At 38.0% G+C, this 25,224-nt stretch overlaps 1 protein-coding gene across 1 annotated transcript; it reads left to right on the top strand.

Moving 5' to 3' along the window:
• The first annotated feature begins 7 nt into the window (after positions 1-7).
• LOC134749504 (uncharacterized) lies at positions 8-20,457 on the top strand. The gene is made up of 9 exons (XM_063684445.1): positions 8-155; positions 224-509; positions 3,975-4,182; positions 5,440-5,594; positions 6,080-6,159; positions 7,743-7,849; positions 8,225-8,512; positions 9,329-9,482; positions 10,778-20,457. The coding sequence occupies exons 1-9, from the start codon at positions 93-95 to the stop codon at positions 11,303-11,305; spliced, it is 1,869 nt and encodes a 622-aa protein (XP_063540515.1). The 5' UTR covers positions 8-92; the 3' UTR covers positions 11,306-20,457.
• Positions 20,458-25,224: the final 4,767 nt, after the last annotated feature.

Here is a 25,224-nt window from a genome sequence, read left to right as displayed (position 1 = left end):
GGCTTTGTGTAAACAATAGTTTGAATCGGGTACCTCGTGTTTATTTAATTAAGAAATGTTATTTAGCGTATTTATTGCCTAAATAACGTAAGATGTCAGGTTTCCTAGATGTCAAATATCCCTTTAAGTCGAATCTCGGCCTAAATCCTTTTAAGGTAAGTTTCAGTCGGTTTGCATGTGATGAAAACATTGGTGTGACATTGATTTGTGTATTATTTGTTAGACGTGGAAGAGGCAATGGTGCATATTGAGGCCAAGTCCGACGTGTGCGGGCGGCGGGTCGCTGGCGGTGTACTGCAGCGAGGCGGGGGCGTCGGCTGGGGCAGTGGAGTTACCTCCAGACAGCGTGGTTCGGCGGGCGAAGTCCCGTAGTCGGCCGTTCGCTTTTGCCGTGTTTTCCGCGCTGGAGCCGCACAAACCGCGCATCCTGCTCGCGGCACAGACCCTGCAGGATGCCCAGCTTTGGATGGACAAGATCAGAGCCCTCTTGGACGGCAAACAATTACTGGGTGAGTACTCTACCTTCATTGTTTATTTTTATGCTGGTCAAAGTTCATTCGAGTTGTTAAGATGTAGCGTATATTTGAAAACATTTTTGCTGAAATTACAAACATACTTTACACAAATGTATGTGTGTGTGTGTTATTATAGTGAAAGTGAAATTTGATTACTAACATTCACAAAAATATTTTTTATTAGAATTCAAACTGCAAAACTACAAATAACCAAGTACTCCATAGAATGAGCATGGGCCTAAAACCCACGAACGTCATTAGATTGTATGCTAATTCCAAGCATTTAAGAACATTACCATACAAATGTTTAATTGATGACTATTTGCCATCACCATTGTTCAAGTTAGGTGTGGCATGAGGTAAGGGCCTATGGTGACGCTAGAAATACCTTTCTGGGTTAAAATTTTAGCTAAAGCCTGCCCTCAAAACACAGAATGATTTATTTATCAATAACTGTGTCAATTGCTGATAGTCACTTGTTTTTGCTGACAGCAGTGTTCCGTGTTCATGTCCATTTAGTATTGGTGGCACAGTCATGTTTATGTAAACAGTTTTTGTTGTTAAACTGGTATATGCAGGTTAATTGCTACACTGCATTTATTGGAATGTTAGATAATACTGTGAACATTGCTTTAAAATTACAAAAATCTGTAGCTTCAAAAACATAATGAATTTATGAATCACAATTTAAGTGTGGCAAATGATTTGTTTTGTTTTCATTACTGATTTAAATCGTGGTGGGGTCATGACCTTCCCCCTGAATCCGCCGATGTCACAGATTCCAAGCTTATGCAAATTTGAACTAATTCGGCCATTCTCATTGATATGTGGAAGATGAAAAAAAAAATGGAAATGTTTTATTACATAAATAAAATGTTACATTACAAGGTAGTAGGTTGAGTTGGTAAACTTCCTAAAATTACAGACATAGACAAAATATGCCAATAGGCCATACAGAACGAGCCACCTCCCGAGGAATCTCAGCTCAGTAGCAGTGTAGACGTGCCGCCACATTGCCTTGTAGACCGCGATCCAGGCGCAAATTTCGTCAGTCATCGCCTCCCGGGCGAAAACTCGTATAGCGGTTAACGGCTATGTATGATGAACCCTCGTGAACGTCAGCTGCCGCTCCGTTGGTGGGTTGAGGAATGGCAGCCACCAAAACGCGTAGCACGGTCTTTCCACCGCGATACAACCGGCTGACGATTTGTTTCATTAACAATAGCATCTAAACTATCACCTGACAAAGTATAACACAGGAGGCGATGACACCGATGACTGAAAAGAATTTCCTTTTTTACATGTTCTTGTGACCAGCTGACTGTCTTTCTACAGCGATACAATCAGCTGACGATTTTGTTTATTCACAATAGCATCTAAACTATCATCTGACAAAGTATCAAGCGGGTGGTGAAGACAAAAATTTTTTTATAGACTATTTGCTGCCATTCCTCAACCCACCAACGGAGCGGCAGCTGACGTTCACGAGGGTTCATCATACATAATCGTTAACCACTATACGAGTTTTCGCCCGGGAGGCGATTGGTCATGGAAATCTGTTCCTGGCCCGCGGTCTATTGGGCGACCCGCCTAATTTAATTTTGGTAGTTTTCTATTTATTTATGCCTACAATATTTAAGGTATTCTGCCGAGTCTTCATATAATCACTCGTGTCATCTCCCATTTGTTTGGCTCTATTTTAGCATTGTTAGGTAAATACCTATGTCTAATAATGTTCAATGTAGGTCATGAGTTCATGAGTGCAATGTATAAATATCTATTGATGTCAATAATGTGCTATTAAATTTATTCATTACAATATCGAAATACACCAATCTCTTTAAAATATGATTATGAAACAGAAGCTCAAATGCAGAAATACAAAGCACATAGTTCTATTATTTTTCGAAACGATTTGTGTCGTTTTTTTTGTATCTCTATATGAATAACCTGTATTGTGGTAAGCGACAATTGTGGTAACCTTTTACTTGAGAAGGACACATTTTTTTAATAGCGTTTTTCTTTAAAAAAACATCAAGATTGTTTACCCTTTTTCTAATGCTAAAAAAACGAAGTATATCATTTAATAGCCTATTAATTCCATTCAGAATGTGTCCATGCAATTTTGCAGGTCGCCGTACCATACAGTAGTTTGAAAGGATATTTGCAGTTAGTTGTATTTTATAATTGTTGATGTGTTTTTTTTGCTTGTATGTAAATTCTATGTTGACGTTTAAACGTGCCCCTGTGGCCTATTTACTGAATAAATGTTGAAATTTGAAGAACAGTGCTATCTATTCCAGTTGTCAATTTTGTGACTACTACCTACATTAAACATTTTGGCCAATTTTACTTGAGCAAGTTGCGCACTTTAAGCGAGGTTTAGGCTAGCAAGAACTTGCATGAAATTTACGTTACATTGCAGACTACTAAGGTAAACTGCATTCAAAAGTTTGATCAGATACCACAATGGAATGAAAATTGGATGCAAGTTCTTGCTAGTCTAAACCTCGCTTTGCGATGCACACTGTCTTACTAACTTAAATTGAACGAGACAGGTGTCCAGTTATCTAACGACCCCTGACTCATAGTTTTCATTAACAATGTTATGCAGTTGACATATGCATTCCATTCATTAAGGCAATCATTTACCATTATGAATCATTTCATTAGATTCTGGCGACCCGAAGTGGATCTTGGCCTCCGATACTAGGTTTCGCCATTCGTTCCTATCCTGTGCGATCCGACGCCATTCAGCCGCCTGGATTTCATTAGATTACGCTGTTTGTTTATTTTTGGGGGCAGTTTTGATAAGAACATTTTCTATACAGATAAAGTGCACGAAAGTATCCCGTACGAAACTATTAGTTAATAAAATAATATGAGAATAAGTATTGTGCAGATACTAAATACTAACTCACCAAAGGGTTAGTTAAAATTTCATATTATTTCGGCTGAGTGGGCAGATTGGGCTAAGGTACGAAACCATGTGTTAGCCTTTTAGCTATTTATTTTTAGCCTTTTACTATTACACTCAAACATAGTAACCATAAGTAACTTTTTATTCTTTACAAAACCAGTTTTTAATGCTCTTGATTGCATTTCTATCGCTTAGGTACCTACTGAATCTTTGAAACACAACTAGCAAAAAAGTTATCTTGCAATCTGAATTATTACGAAATCAGAGATCACACATTATATTACTGTCTCTGAGTTTGAAAACCCACTGGTATAACTAAAGAATATCTGGGAGACCGAGCTTTGCTCAGAAAACATATAAAAACTCAAAAATGCGCGTTTTCGCAAAGCAAAACCTAGCTAGATCCCCGTTTACGGGATCCCCGAAATATATACATATATACAAGAATTGCTTGTTGAAAGGTATAAGATAAATTTTTCGTTCCTCATTGCTTGTTAAATGATCACCATCAAAACTGTCCTCAACCATCATCATTCCAGGCTCCACCCGCGACTCATTCTCAGTGACCATCATGAGCAGCTCGCTGTCCCGCAAGCTGATGCTCTGCGGCGACGGGCAGCTCACCATCACCGCCGACGGCGTTGTCGTCGCCCGCTCTCACGCCATACCTACGCTCATACCGTGGAAATGTGTTAATGATGTGACGATGAGTGATGATAAGAATAGGATTGTTGTCGGAGTTAATAGGTTTGTGGTTTTTCTTGTGCATACATGACAGATGTCTAATGCAAGCATGGTGGCTCCTAGCTGTGTAGATGAGCGTGCACGAGGTTGTAATACTTGTAATTTAAAAATATCGTTTATTTCAGATCATTGATCAATAACGTTGTTAACATTAAAATCTTAAAAAACTATGTTAATAACAGAAGAAAAGAAATTAAAAAAAAAATTCGCTCGGCCAACACCCTGAGAAGACTTACCTACCGCTTTTTTAGACGTTGTTGTCGTTGAAATAGAAGTTATTTGACAGCTTACATATAATTCCAAACATTACAACCGGCATGTGTATATACTAGCGGGTCTGCTGCATTACGCATCTGATGTGGTTCGGCCTGTAGGTTTGGGTTTGAATTGCACTTGTAGATTGAAGGTAGTGAAAAATAAAATACCTTTTCGACCTAGGGCTGTAATGTACGTCGTAATGTAATTTCGGACGTATTAGTACATTGTGTGTCAAGGGCGGTAAACAAGAATTTACGAACGAGTGATGAATTGAAGCCCGAAGCCAAAGGTAAAATGCTGTAATGTACGTCACTCAATTAAATTTGTTATCGTATAACGTAGTTAATAATTGTGTTCATTTTATGGTTTGATACATAAACCAGTCAACACAAATCAAATAAGACGTTTTATCACGTAGTTACCATGTAAAACATAATAAACAGTATTACCGTAAACAACTTCTGGGAATTCTATATAACATTTTCCTGCAGTTATGCATTTGACTTTAAACTTGTCGGTTTATTTCCTAATACGTTGTCCGCTGTCTTTAAAATGTGGTTTTGGTAAATATTTAATAGGATTATAAAAATAACTGGCGTTTATTAACAATTATGCAAAGTATTTTTCATACGTATTGTAAAATATTATTCAAAAAATCACGTACACTGATTAGTTGATATTGATACTATCAATATCAAATATTGATACATTATGACAATCATTATCAGCACATTACCATTTTATTCACCAATCACAATGCCTAATTTAAGTAGAATTTTGTAACAAATTAATATCGGCATGCTTGTCATTTTTATTCCATTTCACTTTCATATGCTTTAACATCTCAGTTGCGTATTTGACTGTTTGTGTGGTAATACCTACATTGAACTGATATTCAGAATTCGAAAGAGAAAACAGCAGTTTGAAAATTATTAGGGACAGAGCTTGTATAAAATTGATTCACACAATAACCCAAATCCACAAACTTTTTAAATATTTCAGCGGTTTCCATAATGGGGGTTCGCTGATGCTGTCCAGCCCACTGGCTGCAGAAATAGCGACATCACTAAACAGAGACTCCGTTGGCCGAGCGAAGAAGAACAAACGACTGAGTAGGAGCGAGGGCGACTTGCGGGCTACTTCTGACGGTGACATGGGTAAAAAGGCTTTAATAATATATATTTTTAGCTCAGATTTATGGCTCCGAACGTCTACAGTTTATAACCCCTGGACAGGGTGACTAGGGGTGTTATAAGTTTGACGCCTATGTGTGTCTGTATTATTATCGTAGCTCTCAAACGGATTGGACCAATTTCGATGCGGTTTCTTTTTTACGTGAAAGCGAGTTTCCTTGCGGTGGTTCTTAGCTATGATTGATAAAAAACCGGCCAAGTGCGAGTCGGACTCGCGCACCGAGGGTTCCGTACTTTTTAGTATTTGTTGTTATAGCGGCAACAGAAATACATGATCTGTGAAAATTTCAACTGTCTAGCTATCACGGTTCATGAAATACAGCCTGGTGACAGACGGACAGCGGAGTCTTAGTAATAGGGTCCCGTTTTTACCCTTTGGGTACGGAACCCTAAAAAACATGCATGGAGCTAATTATACCTATAGTAATGAATAATTTCGATATGTGCAGGCGATACTCGACGCAGCAGCTGGTCTACTAGTGGACCAGCGGAGGTGGCGCTTGACGACACTGACCTCGTCATGATGAAGGTAACCCTATATTATCAGCTTATATTTAAAGTTTAGACATATTCAGATCATCATCATCATGGTGGCCTTTTGGTGATCCAATCTTGGATGTAGGCCTCCTCCCCCTTCTTCCATTTCCATCTATCTTGTGCCCGATTCATCCAGTCCCGACCTCCGTGTCGTCGGATGTCGTTCACCCAGCGCTTAGCTTATTCAGATACCAGTTTATATTTATAGTTTAACATGATGTCCTTTATAGCGTTGCATTTGTAGTAACCTCCTTAGGTCTACGGTTCTATACCCATAGTAGTGGATAAGACCGTCTAAAAGCTCCTTTCGGACTGACTTACAAGTAACCCAACCAAAAAATACAAACGGTTTTCTCCATATTGACTTTACTTCAATGTAATTTAAATAAATTTCAATCAAACCGGGAGCATTCCTCGGGCTGTCCAGTACAGACGCATTTTATTTCCTGTTGCGACTTTTTTTTCGGCGTTTAAAGCAGATGATTATTTTTCTCTGCATATTTTTGACCATTTGTCACAGAAAAGGAAGCTCTTATACCTGCAAATCCTGAGAAAATTCGCGTTCGTACGGAACAACGGTAGATAATGTCGCGGAATGCTCCATCAGATTATTTCCAATTAATAAGTAAATGCTTAACATCAACATTTGGCTAATAGGGATGATGACACATGTTGAATTTTGTAACAAAATCTAGTAAAATAGATAGCAAATGAGCAATTTATCACAATAATATATGGAAATGATAAAAAAATACAGGATCTAAAAGTTTCAAAATTTAAAGTTTTTTTTAACTTCCAAAAAGGAATAAAGTAATGATACCATTCGATTCCTTGCATTTTATCCAAAAAAAGATTGTATCTCAACTATGTGCATAAACGCAATATTTCTCCTACAAAATTGCAATTTTACTTATTTTCCATACATTCAAAATGGGCTCTCACTCTCAGTGACCTTCACGTCACTTTCACATATCGTTTTGTATTGTAAGGAGCGTTTCGCGAGTGAAGTACGACTGTCGGACTTTGACTATCATCTCTGACTTTTGTATTGCTTTAATGCCCATGGTCCTATAGACATTTGATCCCAAAAACAAACCTGATCGATTGATACCATTAATAAAAATTTGTCATCTAGCCTATTATGAAACGAGGCCAAAGGCAAAGTAGGCTAATAAAAAAAAATGAAACATTCTTTCTTTTTCTTTTTCTTGATGGATTTGAGGGCGGTGTTGCCCGTAGGCAATGTCACGTAAAAGGGTAGGAACAAAATAAATGAGAGCACGACGCTGTTCGGTGGTTGTTGTAGTTGTCTCGTAAAACCGATAGCTGGATTTTACGAGAAGCACGTGGACTACCGGCCGTTGACTCCAAAATGGTGGTTAAACACGCTTTGAGATTAATTCTTCATTCACTGCACACTACCACATTAGATTATTGTATAATAAAGCTATCGATATTACACTTTAAACAATATAAATGAGCAAAAAACAAAGGAATTAATCACGAGACTACTATCAAGATGGCGTTCGAACCGGAAGTCCAAATGAAACATTGTGTTGTGTGTTGTGTGTGCAGGAAACCCCCGCACAGGTGCAGTTGTCGCGGTGCTCGGGCGCGGGCCACCTGCCGTCGCCGGCGCCGCGGCGCGTGTCGCGGCTCGTGGCCGACGCCAAGGACGACAGGTATACGTGGCTGTCTACAGAATACAGATAGACTAGGAAAGCGATACACATGTGAAGGAGATGCGCGAAACTTTGCTACGAAAGATATGGCTATCGCGGGGGTTTTTACACTTTTAACTCGATTACTCTGAAAATATCGTTCGTTAGATCCCTTGGCTATTTATATCACTAGCTATTTCATTATCAAAGTAACCAACTGAAAATTAATGAAAATTAGACTCATTTTCGTGATTTTTTACAGCCATGTTTAACCGGTTTTGTTTGGATTCTGCTCTTGCAAATATAGTCTAGTTTTCAAATATAGATTAATTAAAATGTGTAAAAATTCAAACAATTTTGCGTCAGTCCCATCTTAAAACTTTACCTGTTCCACAGCATGTCCGACCGGCGCTCCCTGCTCTCCGTCGCGTCCGGCATCTACGAGGAGATCCCCGACCTGCCCGACCAGCTCTACACGACCATGTCCCGCGACCACGTGGACGGGCCCGCTGTCCGCGACGACGGGACTAGTGTCAAGTGCAGTGTGAAGTGTGAGACTAGTGTGGAACGAGTGTTGAGGCTGGAGGAGCCCACGTATGAGTCGGTGGCGGAGTGCGTGTATGCGACGATGAGAAGGACCGGGAAGAAATACCCGCCGCCGCTGCCGCCGAGGTTACCGTTCGGGTAAGTGTGTGCTTGTGTGTGACTATGTGTGTTACGTACACCATTGGGATATAAACAAATAAATATTATAGGGACATTCTTACACAAATTGGCTAAGTCCCACGGTGAGCTCAAGAAGGCTTGTGTTGTGGGTACTCAGACAACGATATATATAATACCTATACAAATACTTCATCCATGACTCAGTAACAAATATCTGTGTTCATCACACAAATAAATGCCCTTACCGAGATTCGAACCCAGGACCATCGGCTTCACAGGCAGGGTCACTACCCACTAGGCCAGACCGGTCGTCAAAAACTGTATGCTTCTTAATACTATTTTAGATATAGTCCGGCAAACCTTTTTTTTTAAATCTTATTTATTTTATAAGCCATACATCTTATGATTAAGTCGGCTTAAAAATAATAACATTGTTACTTAAACTATTGGAATTAGTACTTGAGGAGTATTTTTATAATATTCAAATCTTTTTGCCAGTAAAAAAGGTTTGGAATTTAAAATTGGTATGGTAGTTGGGAGATTGATCCTTCGCGCACACATTTTTCATATTTGCCACCTTTTTCTACAAAGTTGGTTTGCCAGACTAGCATGTATTATGTCAATTTGTCTGTTGTTACGAGGCAAAAAAAGCCGTATTACGTCGTACAACGCGAATATCTTAGCAGATATTGTGTGCAGGGCATTGAAATACGAAAATGTAGCCTCACGAAAGTTGTTTTTGTTATCACGCCAATAATTTTTCTTAGCTATTAGATTCCCTACCAGTCTTCCTACGCAACCAATAGTTGTAATATTATAATACATTATTTTCAGCACAATGAAGCTAGGTGAGTCGTGGAGCTCTCGCATGAACACGGGCGACGCCGTGACGCGGCACAGCTCGCTGGGCTCGCTGCCGCGCTGCTGCAGCGTCAGCTCCGCCGCCTCCGACTCCAAGACCAAGACTCTGCCCAAAACCACCCGGCAGGTCAGTCTTCCGTTTTGACACAGTTTCCTAGATGAGCTGCGACTTAAGTGTAAGGCCTGAGTGGACGCTCGAGTTGGGCGTGCAGCGGGGCGGGGCGTGCGGCGTGCATGTTAAACAAATGCAAACGTATAGGAGCGGCCTTAGTGCACGCCGCTCACATCACTTGTGAGCCCGACGCCACGCTGCACGCCCCGCCGAACGCTCCGCTTCGAGCGTCCACTCAGGCCTTACACTAAGACTTCCATCTAGATCCAGCCTGAGGTAAGCCTCAAAGAGTAACATAATGGGGTGCGGGGGGCTTTGATCCATTATTTGAGGTAGTTTCGAAATTCTGCTAAATGACGATATCAGACTTTATGTCTTGATAACCATGATAGAAATCTAGTCTTTGCAATTAAATTCCTATAAAGAATGATAGCAAAGAGGATATAATAGGATAGAGCGGTACTGTGGTAGTAAATCTTGTAGCCACAGTAAATTCACTGCCATCTATTGACAAACGATTAAAACTAAAAATAAAAATGTCAAAAGATGTATTTATATATGGATAAATGTTTTTTTTATTTGCATTAATTATTTTTATATGATTTTCACCCATGTTCTTTCACTGATATGCGTTAAAATTGTTAAATAACAAACGAAACTGTCAACGCCGTCTATACCAGAGTAGGCCAAAGGTAGTGGCGCTATCTGATCGAGAATCAAATTTTCTTTTCGAGACACGTTTTTCCTTAGACTGTATCCATCTATTACCGAGTAATCTCTATCTTTGATGATAGTATCAGGGCCGGATCTAGGGTAGAGCGAGTGGAGCGGCCGCTCTAGGCGCCGAATGGCAAGGGGGGCGCCAAAACGGCAAATGAGAAAAAAAAAAGTTTTAAAAGACGCGGGCCCAAAATACGGTTCGTTTTGCTTTTGGGTAAAAAGTTTCAAAAAAGGGCGCCAAAACCCGATTTCGCTCTACCCTGATCAAGGACTCGGGCCGGCACTGGATAGTATAAATGGTATGATATTGCCAAAACCACAACATATTTCTATAACATCCCTAGCATTTCTTTAGCTGTCTATTCGCAAACAATCGTGAGCAATGTAATAGAACGTGTACCAACGGTGGCGCATCCATATAACTCGATTCCCACCGTCTTGCCAAATTCCAGCCATTTGAGTACTTTTATTGTCTCAAACGAATAAAAAGCCAAATTAGCTCTAGTTTCCCTGTGAATATTTTTGACGCGCCGCATAAGAGTCATAATAGATGTTTGTGAGGTATAAGTAAAAACATACATTTATTTCAGGCGTTTAGCGTGTTCCGGAAACGCCTCAAGAGCGACTCCCGCATCATGTCGCCGAAGTCAGAAACCGCCAAAGAGAATAAAGACGTCGAAACCAAGAAAAAGAAGTTCGACTTCACCCCCACCCGGGACATCTTCAAAAACTTCAAAGTCAGCCGGAAGATGAAAAACTTAAAAATCGCCCCGGGGAGCTTATCCAAAGTCGGTGAGACCAAAAGCTGTGAGTTTTTGGATGAGACGGAGCATGTTACTACCGCTCGCTGCTCAAAATCAGTCGAATGTCTCGAACCCAATGACGAATTTGACGATTTCGATGTTGATTTATCTTTAGAATTCAACGATGATTCTATATCGTCACTCACCTTGCCTCAGGAGATCATAGACTTGATATTGCGCAGTGAGCATATAAATAAGATTCGTCTAAAACATCAGATGAGTGAGAGCGACTACATGCCGATGTCCCCGATCTGTCCGCCGGCGCCCATAGAGCACCACTACATCGCCATGTCGCCGAGCACCAATCTGGCTTGAACACTGTTATAGGTTAAATTTTCTCTACTGAGCTCGTTCACTTACCTGTACTAACAATGGCATTCTGTTAAACAAAAGCCATTATTTCTTTTCTGTGAGAGCGTGGCCATTGTGCCTGAGCGCGTGGCCATTGTGTGTGAGTCTCAGGCACAAAGGCCACGCGCTCGCACAAAATAAATAACGGCTTTTGTTTAACAGAATGCCATTGTTAGTACAGGTAAGTGAACGAGCTCAGTAGAGAAAATTTTTACTTCTGATCTGTTAGCCCTGAATCAAAACTTACAATATCTTGTATGACAAATCATGACACTGCAGTATGATGGTTGTATTTGTATACGTGACAGCGTTATAATGACAGTGTCTGCCTCTTTTAATCGCGTAGTGTTAAAAAGTGACACTTATTTTTCACGTAAGTTATCCATTACACACCCGTCCTTCCGTCCGTACATCCTTTTGACACTTTGTAAACAGATTTTCGTCTATAACACCAGATACTACAGTCAACATATCCTTATGTTATCCCACCTTTTATAAAATTATATTAATCATAATTTCTGTTTAAAATTATATATTTTTGTCATCCTAAAGAAAGACAATGACAATGTCTGTTGAATATAGATGAAAGATGTAGTTTAGTAATGAAATTCTTTAGAAATGAAGATTTTGTACAGTATATATGTTGATTCAGGGTTAAAATGTAGACAAAGCTAGTATCACTAGCTCAGGTACGTGATATTTTTTAACACATTTACTGTTAGAATTACGAGGTGGAAGTATTAGAGTGATCTCATTTTAGAGTCAAACGGTGTAGGTAATTAGTCTGACGGTATGCTGAACAACTGTAAACCCTATATTAAGGATATAAGGGTTGCTATTGCTCATTCAAGCGTGCCTTCGTTTATAATATGACGACTGTTCGGGCAGCTACTTGAGTTTAGAATAAACGTGGCCAGTTAGGCTTAAAATATGAGTAATCGTAGAATAAGGCTGCTTTTAGTTAAGGTTTCCTAAGGCTGCGGACTGAACGCTGTCGTCGCGGCGGTCGTCCGTACAATGAATGATTGAACGCGCCCGTCCAGTCCGCGGCCTATTACTTAATATTTTGGTCCAAATAACAAAGGCAGTAAGGGTCTGGCCACAGCAGTGGCGATGAGAGATTTTAACTTGACTGTTCTGAGTTGTATTCAGATCCGCTTAGACACCTCTCACGCTTTATTACTTCTGCTGCTGACTGTATTCTTTGACATTTGTTATTATTGTATAACTTAGTATACATAAACTGATAGTCGAGAACTTATATACATTTGAAAATGGATCCAAAGAAATAAAAGATGCGGCATTATTTATATAACTTACTAGTCTTTTTAACCAACTTCAAAAAAAAATTGACATGTAAAAGTACCCCTGTGGCCTATTTGCTGAATAAATGTTTGATGTTTGAGGTTATCAATTCGACCGTTTTTTTTTTCAAACTCGAAGGGTAGGCTGACACATGTCAAAAATAAATTATAGGGTTGTGACAGTGTAAATTAGAAACGAATTTTACGATTCTCGATTAAATTTGCAAAGGCAATATAATCGATTCTATTGGTGATGATTTATATTTTTAAGTAGACATACCTTCACAATTGGACGCGACTGTACCGATTTGACACGAGCGGAATCGATTCGGTCGATAAGTAGAGTGAAATTCTATTGCAATGAGGGCTAACGCGTACGAATTCGCCGCTAGGGGCGCTAGTGTAGATGGTGGTCTTTTCCATAGTTCGAAATGTCACTTGTCACTTCAATGACTGACAGCTGTTCTTTAGTCTTTTGGACTACCATCAACAGAGGCGCCCAGACTACCGAACATTCTCCTCACGTGTGAAAGTCAAAAACCGACATTGGCAAATTCACCCCGTGCAAAATTGCGGGGAGTAAAAGCCAGATAAAAAAAAAAAAACAGGCGCCAACTGGTGAGCAAAAAAACGATAGCCGTCATTGAGTTCCGTTTTACATAATGAAACTCGACGATATAAAAATGTATCTTAGGTATACATAATATTATACTTTTTGGTGAATTATGTCTATTATAATGAGATATTCTAAGCTACGAATATATGTATTTGTCTTATTGAGATTCAAGTTATTTTTGTCAAACAAGGATAGGTCTGAAACATCCATGGCATGGAATGAAAAAAAATCAAATGTCACCCTACCCTTCCCGTTTAAAAAGACTATAGAGACGTAAATTTAACACATTTCCAAATGGTGGTTATAATTAACCACGTGAAAAAATAAATGGTTAAAAGTGTTCAATAAGTCTAAGGAGCGAATGAGGATCAATGCTTAGCAAAGTAATAGCTAAATTTACATTAGGTATTATGTAAGTCAACCTAACTTGGCATTTAGACTACAAAGAAAATGAATATACATACATTGAGGTCATAGAGTCATGTTCTCACTTAGCACCGTGGTGAAGAGGATTATAAAATTATAACGCAGTCCTGTACAAATGAGTTCTATAAATAAAACTTGAGACTCATAGATTCGCGCTCAAACAGTACCTACTTCAAACAGAACCCAACACATCGCCGTCGCCGTCGTCGCCCACGGTATCTAATCTTGTTGGTTTTAGGCTATTAGGTAAATAAAGGTAACAAAATAAATTCACTGACTCCTAGAGTCTGTGCAGAAAGAGAAAGAGTCGTGATATGTATTGGTTCCCTTATATACCACAACTCCTCTTACCGCACAAACTAAAACAAAATCTCAACTCTTTTCAATAATTGAAACTAGCTTCCTCTTCCATTAGAGTTGCTCTCTCATATCTTTACCGAATTAACTGAGTCGACTGACTCTTATTTAGCTTTATATCTTACTTAGTTCCTATTTTCCCAATGGTTGAAAAAGCTGTTTCAATAATTGAAAGAGATACTTGATTAGCAATGCCAAATTAGGTTGACAACATGATTTCGTAGGTATTGTGAAGGATGTAGTAATTTAGAAGTAAAGAAGAGAGATATTGTCAGAAATGTAGCAATATTAGTACAGCATAATATTACTACTGTTACTGTCAAGTCTTAACCCTTGAAACGCTATATTCCTATTCTAACCCCACGTAAATATATGGTTTTTGTCACTGGGAACTACAGCTTGCGCCAATTTTAAATGTCGTGGGCGTTTAAAGGGTTATGAACGTATTGAAGTGCATCTATAGGGGCCCACTGCTTGTCAGTCCGCCGGACGATATCAGCCTGTCAAAACAAACCAGACAAAAAATTTACAGTTCCGAACAACTGACAGGCCGATATCGTCCGGCGGACTGTAATCAGTGGGCCCCTTTACGTACGTACGTACGTGCATCTTAGTGAAGGTTAATGACGAGAATCGAATTTATGGATGTAATGAATGTAGCTGTCAATCATATTATTGTTTAACGAGTGAAAGATTAATAATTATTACCTATCCTAAATTTTTTAGATGGTTGAAATGACAGATGTCATACCATTTTATAACAAAACAACAACCAACACTAAACAATAGGCAGCTAGCGTGAACTGTAGGGGACAGCCCCCTGTTTATTAGCGCGCAATTTAAATATCAAGCTTAAGTTTCCAATTTACGCCACAAGATGGTAGAACCTACAACGCACAAGGTAGCGTAGTGTACGTGAACTGCAAAGGGCAGCACCTGATTTATTGTGAAGTGTCAAGTTTATGTTTCCGATTTAGGCCACAACTGCCACAAGCTTTGCCTTGATACCTTGACGTTGGGGGTAATAGTTATCGATAAAGCAGTGGTACAAAAAAAAAATGTTATTACTTTGATTCGATGACATCTGTCATTTTAATAAACAATAAATGGGTTTAAAAATCGGTAGGTACATAATATGATTGACTACAACATTTGGATAAATCGATGCCAAATAGTAAAGCACCGCGAAAAAACGTCAAATCACACTTAATTTATCTACGTAAATTTATCTAATGTAACATTACGCTTAATATTCCTTAACCAAACCCTGGCGAGCCTTGGGGGAGGCCTATGTCCAGCAGTGGACGTCTATCGGCTGACATGATGATGATGAAACCCTGGTTTGGTCTAATAAAAAAAATCTACAAAAAAGTATTCAAGGAAATTTGTACGCGTTTTCGTGGTTTTATTGAAAAGTGAAGTGATATTGTATTTGTTGGGTTATTGAGATGTTGGCTTGACATGCTTTTGCATTCGTCAATGTTATGTACTCTTAGGTATAGGAAATATCAGGTCTAATGAGACTGAGGGCAAGACTAGAACAGTTTGGATAATCTTATGATGTAATTTTACTTCTATTAAAGTGAGATGTCGGTGTCGGTCCTAAAGTGTACTCTGGTAATTGGAAGATGTAAATTTTTACAATTTTTTATATGGAATTTTTTATAATGGCGAATATATAATGAAAAAGCCAGAACAAATTTTGTTCTCGTAACAATTTTCAACAGAAAAGTTGATTGGAACTAGGAAATATTTTTTTTTTCCAATTTTGGAAGTGAAAAACAAAACTCTTCTCTCTAATGTGACCGATATTGTATCTTATAATCCTTAATTTAATTCCATATGGATATAAAAAAAAACAATACAACCACGTGACTCGGTCGTTCGGCCAACGACATTTTTCCATAGATACAAAATGTTGTACCTCATTGGCCGAATGATCCACGTGTTCTTTTTTCTGTATTATTTTAGGTTACATACGGAACAGAGGGCCTATCGTAAACCACGTTCGACGTGTTGCCTCTCTGTCGCACTTATTTTTCAAAAGTGATTTTATTATTTTTAATAAAAGGACACGTGAAGGTCGCTTACCTTCTTTCTAATGCAAAAAAACGAAGTATAGAAAACGACCGCATAGGGTGACTGCTATAGTTATTAGCCACTACATAGTAATTGGCCTTTCCTAACAAATCAGAACACACAACAACACAACAACAACAACAAGTCAAAAGAAGTCTTATTCTTAAGAGTGGCTAATTACTATGTAGTGGCCAATAAGTGGGGGGACACTCCTCCTTTCGGGCTTTCTCGGCTCAACATTGCTCCGAGCAATTATTAGGGTTGACACAATGCGACGTCCCTTTGCGTGCACGACCATAGATAAGATAATAACTTGAATTTTGACAACCCTAAATAGCCGAAAGGGATATTGCCATGCATTAGAAAGGTACAGCGTGATTCGTCCCTGAATCGCTGTCAGACTTCGGTTTTTTAGAAAGTGTCCTTTTTGTACGGTAGTACTATTATTTATTCTGTGGTTATACCACATTAAAAAAATACAAATCTATTGTTTTTAATTAAATTGAAATGTAGAAGACTGGCGGTCTTGTGTGACGCAGCGAGCAGCGAGTGCTTCGAGGTACTCGCCGTGCGTGCGTGACGCTTTACATGATGTATACGGCTTGATTTGCGCTACTTGTGATAATTTATCTGATAACTTGTTATAATAAGATTTTGTTGATTTTGACGACTTGTATTGAGTGGTGGATGTGTGGCCAGATGCAAAAAAATGGCCTTTGTGTGTCTGACTTATTAGCGAAATGTGTGCATTGGGATAGTTTCCATAATTCATAAACACTTGCACTGCCAACAACACGCTAGGCGGGTTCTGTTCGTAAGCGCTTTTCGCTGCATACGGGTTTTCTTTTCTCTTTTTATCGGCTACGCTCGTCGGCCTAGCTCGCGTTGGTAGTGAATGTGTTAAAGAAATAAAAAATATCATTTGTTGATTGTGTAAGTCAAGACAAAGAAACTCAAATAAAGTAGCTATTATTGGTTAAGTAGCAGGGTTCGAAAGGATAATTATCAATGCTAGTTATCTTGATAATTATTGTGATTTTAATGCTTGATAATTACCGATTTGATAATAACCTTAAATTTACTGATGACTAAAATTTAATGATGATTAGCTTATATTTCAATGGGTAATAAAAAAACTCCGATATTTATCGGATAATTATCAAAGACTATAATTATCGGGATAATTTCGAACCCTGGTTTCTACTTATTAAGTAGAAATGACGTCGGATTCAACAGCCATTTTGTTGCATACTGGAAAGGAGCAAGTTTTCAAAAATGTTTACTTACGAGCACTTAGAAAATGTACTTTGTCGGTACAGTTTTAAGGTGGTATTTAGAATAGATCAGTTGTAAGCATTTTTGAAAACATTCGACAAACATTGGGTTTGTTATGTGGAAGCGTGTAGTCAAAATATTGCTGATCTTATACGTAGCTAGCTTATGCTGTAGTGTAGTTTAGGGTAGTGGTCATTATTATTGATTGGACCAATTTTATTTATTCTGTTGTTGCTCGTTCTCTGCTACCGGTCATCTTGCTACTAATGTTTTATACTCTGTATCATTAGGTATTTAAATAAAAGTAAACAAAATCTACCCTCAAATGGCTCCTTAAGCTAGTTGAGGGTAGTTGAAAACATTACATGATCAAATAATGTAGGTTAAAGTCAGGTCGTTCAGTGACAGATCCAAGGGGTTTTGTATTTTGTTGGTTAACCAATAAAAGTTATAACTACGCGAAAATGTACAAATTGTTTTTTTACTTTTATTTAAATACCAAAAGATACAGAGTATAGTTGTAATGTATCTTCGGTTGTAAGGAGATGATTTTTAATTCATACTATATTTAGTAGGTACTTAAACAGGTTTTTGGTTGAATTGATTGTTAAATTAACTTAGTATTGAATTAAACAATATGTTAATATGTTTATATCATTGTTCCGCTGAGGTGAATGGTAGAAAAGAGGCGATTGTATCAAATTACGTTTATTGGTCAATTAGGGCTAACGCGTATGAATTCGCCGCTAGGGGCGCTAGTGTAGATGGTGGTCTTTTCCATAGTTCGAAATGTCAAATGTCACTTGTCACTTCAATGACTGACAGCTGTTCTTTAGTCTTTTGGACCACCATCAACAGAGGCGCCAACTGGTGAGCAAAAAAACGATAGCCCTCATTGACGGGGGCGTAAGCGCTGTCTAAGTATAAGGTAATTCTAGTTTGGATTCTAGTTGCATTTCGCTGTGGATTGCAACACTAGTATACTATTTTCTTTGTCTGTTGCCTTAGCAACTTGTGAATGAATGTAATACCATAACAGAGAGCGAGTAACGATAACGACTCGCCGCTGCCGCGAGCTGATCTATCGCCGTCCGATGTCGCCAATCCTACCCGATTGAGACGAAGGTTTTCATAATATAGTTCGTTCGCGTTAAGAATGCAGTAAAATCATCATTGTCCGCCGGCCTGGCGATGCTCGTAACCAATCAAATCGTTCCTAATTAGAAAGTATGCCTTCAACTTGGCTATGTTCCGAATTACGCTCACAGCGCTCACGATCGGACCGATTCACGCTCATAGCACTTTAATGAGATATCGTGACGTCATTGATGACGTCAATGGACGGCGCTCACGGTGCTCACACTCCCAGGCGTAAGCACCTTGAGCGCAAATGTCAAGGTGACGTTTGACAATGACAAGCGCTATGAGCGTGAATCGGTCGGAACGTGAGCGGGCTGTGAGCGTAATTCGGAACATAGCCCTACTACCTGTTAACTGTACTTATTAACGAACAAAAATCAAATTCAGTTGACGTTGACATGACAGTAAACACGCTCATGACCGGTCCGAAACAAAACACCACTCACGCGGCCTTGAGCGCGCTAACTGATTCGGACCGGCAGCCAGCACTGTAAGCGTTGTGAGCGTAATTCGGAACCCTGCCCTGGTCACTGTGTACTTTACTTTCTAATTAGTAACGATTTGATTACTTATTAACGAACAAAAATCAAATTCAGTTGACGTTGACATGACAGTAAACACGCTCATGACCGGTCCGAAACAAAACACCACTCACGCGGCCTTGAGCGCGCTAACTGATTCGGACCGGCAGCCAGCACTGTAAGCGTTGTGAGCGTAATTCGGAACATAGCCCTGGTCACTGTGTACTTTACTTTCTAATTAGTAACGATTTGATTGGTTAATTCGGCGGACAATAATTTTACTGGATACTTAACGCGAATGAACTACAGTGTATGCTCACGGGCCTACAGCGAACGCAGACGTTCGAAAATTTCGGGCATTTTTCTCTGTCAATTTGCAAACTTCGGTGTTCGCGGTAGGCCCTCAGAGATCATTTTCTTGGTGTATGATTTGTGGCTAATACCACTAGAATCGTCGTAAGAAAACATAACACAAAGAGATAAGAGCATGACAACCTAGCTGTGAGTAAAAAGACTTAAGCTCTGCGGTGGCGGTTATAATATAATGCTGTGTTTTATATCCAGATCTCTTGTCCGATGTTTTGGTTTATATTAATTTAGTCTTAAATCCTAAGCCCGCTCCAGACTACGCGGCGCGAAGCCACGAACGCGAGTGTGGAGCCGATTTCGCTGATTAGCGAACTAGACTCCACACTCGCGTTCGCTGCTTCGCGCACTAGTGTGGAGGGACCTCTAGGTGAAAAGCGAATTTTAGCAAGACTAGTTACTATTTTAACTATGCTCAGTTTTGCAAATAATCTAAAAAATCTTTATCGTCGTCTTTGTCCCGCCTATATTTAAAATAACATGGATTTTGTTTATATCTTGCCAAGATTCGCTATTCTACTAAAGATATAGTATATATTTTTAAGTCCCTTTATATCCACCGTTCGGTTTCTATCTTATTTAAGTGCGCAATTATTTATATTTTATTCACAATCACAATATGTTACCATTTTTCACTTAATATTATTAGGCATAGATTATTGTGTAAGATTTTATAAAAATTGCCGTGTTTATTTTTGTGATTTTTCGTTTGTTTTTTTTTTGTTGGCAAGTATCGGTACTCGTTCACTGAATAATATAATTATTTATATAATATAATTGAGGAGTGCTCTTTCAAAAGAGCTTATTTCTCTCTAATAAGCCCTTTTGAAAAGACACTCGTCAATTATAGTATTAGCATTTGCTGCTTACTTATACATCGAAAAACCGATCCTAAAACGATAGGAAAAAGTGTATTTTTCTGACCACAGATGGTTATTTTTAGTTGTGTTTTGAGTATATTTATTGCTGCGAGACGTTAGTGAGAATCGGCATTGTGTTATCCAAATAAACTTTTGTATGTGTATATGAAAATTCGTTTTATTTTCTACTGGAGCCCGCTTACACGCACACGCCCACACATTTTGGTTTCATACAGTAGGTGCTCGCCAATCCGGCACGCTCAGTAGGGGTCTCTATTGTTTCCCATAAAGTTTTAAGTCATAATGTATTGTTTGTCCACATTTTCGTTAGTCATAATTTGGTTTTTCTCAGAAACGCGTAACCTTTCAGGATTTTTCATAAAACAAACCTAACCTAACCTAATCTATAGGATAACCTTACGAAAATCCTGAAAAGTTAACGGTTTCAGAATTATGACTAATGGTATATAATATATAATGGTAATCTGACAATCATTACATTATGACTTTCAATAATTATGTCAACAAAGGGTCAATCAATCAAGTCCGGTAAGCGACTCGGGTGTCCCGCTCTGTACAAAAGGTTTACTGACCATCGATGTACCGTATGTCTGCAATAAGGTCCACAAATTGTCATTTAACAGTGAGGACGCTGGTACAGTCGTCATCAGATATATCGGAGCGGCCGAGGTGCTCACAATTATCTGAACATGCCTCTTGTCAAGGCGTTAGAGTGCTTGTCGAGATATTTTTGAGCACCTCGGCCGCTCCGATATATCTGATGGCGAAAAAGTAAGAAAACACGTCATAGATATAAATACTTTATTTGCAAAACAAACATAAAGCATACAGCTCACTAAAACATCGTGTTCGTGTATCATATGATTCATATCGGTGATTAATATTTTGTTCGATTTCATTCCACTAGACAAAACTTCAAAAAACATTACCTATAATATTGGCTCTTGCTCATCTCGATTTTTTATTTGAATTACAGCTATAAGAACAAGAGCGACTAAAAATACTAGTGAATGTAACCGTAGTGATCTAAATATTTTGACCCTAAGCGCCGACTGCCAGCATAAAGTACCTTTACTGATGAACGTCACATAATAGATATACTAATTATTCTTCGGGTACAATATACATAACATTAGGCGTATGACTGTATACAGTTCTTTTTATGCTTTTTTTTTCATAATTAATATTTAAGTACAAATAAAAAAACAACATGAATTAAATTCGGCACTAAACATCCCCACTATTTACGTGTGAACTTAGTAAAATAATTCTAAAAATATTCAGAAAAAACTTAAAATTTTTAAAATTTGTTTCAAATAAAAAAACGAATACTTTATGTTTTGCATTGTGCGTCGAGATCTAAATAAATACTAGATTAACAATATCACGTTGAACTTTAAATATAAAACAAAATTCACATAAATTATAAAAATAAATGTATAAATAACTTGAATGTAAAAAATGTGTAAGGTAAACGTCCCAGTGCTCGACACGCTAATGTAAAATAGATGACACCCTGCTATCATTTCTATTGCTAATGGTGATGACGTAAGGTCAATGAGGAGAAGACCGTCTAGAAGCTCTTTCGTCGCTTTTACCCTGTGCCTTTGTACAGTTTGTACACATACTCCAATTATCAAAGACATATATAACTCCGTATAAGATGAATACAGTCTAAGGAAAAAACGTGCCTCGGAAATCAAGAAAAATCACGGATAGAGGGCGCCTACACCTTTGGCCTATTCTCGGCTACATGGCGTTGACGGTTTCGTTTGTTATTTAACAATTTTAACACTTATCAGTGAAAGAACATGGGTCAAAATCATATAAAAAAATACAAAAAAAAATCATTTATACACAAAAATGTATAAGTATTAAGTATATATAATTTTTTTTGTATTTTTATACATTTTCATTGTTAGTTTTAATCGTGTGTCGATAGATGGCAGTAAATTTACTGTGACTACAAAACTTACTATGACAGTAACCCTCTAGCCTATATATTCTCTTTGTCAATTATAGTAGATCGGTAGAGCAGGAGGAGAGAAACTTTTCCTTTCTGGCAGTGTCTGAGCGACGTACGTATACAAATACGAGAGTTCTCGTGGCTTATGACGGTCTTTCCTGCAATACATTGTATATTCACATTTAATTAAGTTTGAAGATGACATGTACTGTGACAGTGACGAGTACTTGGAAGTCTACCTTACATATGAGCTGTCACTTACATAACTTACATTCCAAGACAAATACGTAGAATAAAAAACAATAAAAAATAAATACGGTCGAATTGATAACCTCCTCCTGTTTTGACGTCGGTTAAAAAATAATGGCAAAATTATACAATTCATTTAAATAAATATGTAAAGAGAGCACTCATAGTATCATTACATAGACTGGGGTTACTTTAATTCGTGGGGTAACATTGATGAATTGATGATTGCCCTGGCAGCAAAAGCCGTTCTCACAAAAAAAAAACATTGATTCACAAATTTTAAACTGATAAGAAGTTAGTTTTTTAATGCAAGCTATGATGTTTACGAAACAAATTTGTAGACAAAACTTGATGGTCAACCCCATGAATAAAAAAATCCCAGTCAACGGTACCTATATTTCTATAAATAAATGCACACAAAATAAAACTATGAGTTTTATTTCATGATTAACTATCGCGGTAACCGAAGACAATGATTAAAGGATAGTTGTCAAATAAATTTAATTTTAATATGGTGTATGGGGGTGATTCCGATAGCTTCTGCATAGAAATGTGAAAAAGGGGACTGTATAGCTACTTACTCGCAAAATAATAGGTTCAAAAGTCATATTTACTGTCATTGCCTATCGTTACCACAGCATGATGATGATGACTATACTATAATGATTATGATTTATCGGAATAACCCCATTCAGCTTAACAAAAAATAAAACAGATACTTAATTCAAATAAGGTAAACTAACTTTAAAGGGCCAATCATCAGGTAGTTTATTCTAGATCAAACATTTTCACCAGCGATAAATATCTTATGAAATAAATGCAATCACAAACTGTTACTTATTTATATTTTAGTTGCTTAAAATAAATTTAAAAGTGGAAAAATTGCTGCCTTGGGTGAGACTTGAACTCACGGCCTCTGGATCGATACTCCAGCGCTCTGCCAACTGAGCCACCAAGACCTCATCCATAGTCAGCAAATCTTCCCACTATATGGGTCTAGGGGACCCACTTCCACTTTTAAATTTATTCTAAGCTTAATAGCATCGATCGCAGACGTTTCTGCTTGTTAAAAATTATTTTAGTTGCTTATCTTACCTAATTTATACAACGTATTACGTAAGAAGGTTTTCAAAAATAATGAGAATGCGTAAAATGCAATAATAATTATGGTTTATATAATTTTTGTTCTCAGTTAATTATTGACTATACAAATAGAAGGACTAGGGAGAGGTAAATCTTCAATAAATTGTTCTATGCCTTAATTTAAATGTATGTACTTAATGCCGATTTACAAATGTACAATTTTAGCTTTATAACATGGACTCTAGAATGTACAAATTCATTTATATGAAGGTCCGTATTCTCGTTTTATTGTTACGATTGAACAGTTTCTTTTGCACAAATTAATAAACTTACAATGGGTGTAAAGCCAAAATACATCTACTTAATTTTATTATACGATACCATAACTTATATTTACATTACTAATATGCATACGTGTACTTCATTAATTATTCTACAAAATATTGTACGAAAAACGGGGTGGCTTTGGAATGCAGGGGCGACTTTGAAATTTCAGTTTTAAGCTATATTAATATTTTTATGCGGGATTTATTTGTAGTGGGTAAATGTGAATTTATTACTACCTAGGTATAAGTAAATAAAAAATAATGTTATTTGTATGGCCTTTTAATAACTATCAAAGTAACCCCTTTTTTTCTAGTCACCCCGTTTTACGGTACCTACAATATTATTTATATTATGTTTGAATAACACGTGGATTGTATCGCTATAATGTGATGTCAGTGTGTCGGAAAGAGTTTTCTACGAATAAGTACTAAAGCTACCTATACTTACTTTTTAGAGACCCAGTCACAAGCAAACTTTAGATAGAATAAGTGAATTTTCTCTACACTGGGTTAACTGCGTTGGTATAACCTCGTAAGGCCCAATGGGCATTATAAGGTACACTCTATTTCAATCTAATTAGAACCTCTCAGAAACCAAATAAGGTAGCATTTATTTTGTTCCATTTCCTCCTCAAACAAACGAAATTGATCCCAATTTAGTATGAAACAAGGCTCAAATTAAAAATAGGTGAATGTTGCACGGTGGGCCTTACGAAGACAAGAGACAGCTGAATCTATGTATGTTTAGTATAGGGCCACTGTAGGTTAATCTTATGTGTTCTTTTTATTATTAGAATAAAGCATAATTGCTAACTGGGTACAAATTTTTTCATAACATTATAGTGTAGAAGTGTAAAATTACCTAAGCATGTACTTGTGGTCTTATTTGCCTAATATTAAATTGCTGCCTCCTAACTATTACTAGGGTGCGTTGGGGTTAGATTGGACGGGTTTTTTATGAGAGGTAAGACAAAAAGTCGTCCGTATGCCAAAGCATTACGGGCGACTTATCATCTTACCCCGCATGAAAAACCCGTTCAATCTTACCCCAACAGGGTGCGTTGGGTTAACATTGATCGGGAACCCTATACGTGATATTCACATGAGTCAAACGTCATAAGAATATAGTTTGTTCAGCCAAAGTAGGCAGTAGGGCTAGCACAGGAGGGCGCGGCAATATCTCTCCCGTGAGATAGACTATCCGTACCACTCTAAATAATACAGTTAGAAAAAGACGGGTAGTCACGCGGGCGAGATACTGTCGCGCCCCTCCTGTGCTAGCCCTACAGTAGCT

The sequence above is a fragment of the Cydia strobilella genome, chromosome 18 (genome assembly GCF_947568885.1).
Source record: "Cydia strobilella chromosome 18, ilCydStro3.1, whole genome shotgun sequence".
Classification (NCBI taxonomy): domain Eukaryota; kingdom Metazoa; phylum Arthropoda; class Insecta; order Lepidoptera; family Tortricidae; genus Cydia; species Cydia strobilella.
This window is presented reverse-complemented; position numbering and strand designations above follow the sequence as displayed.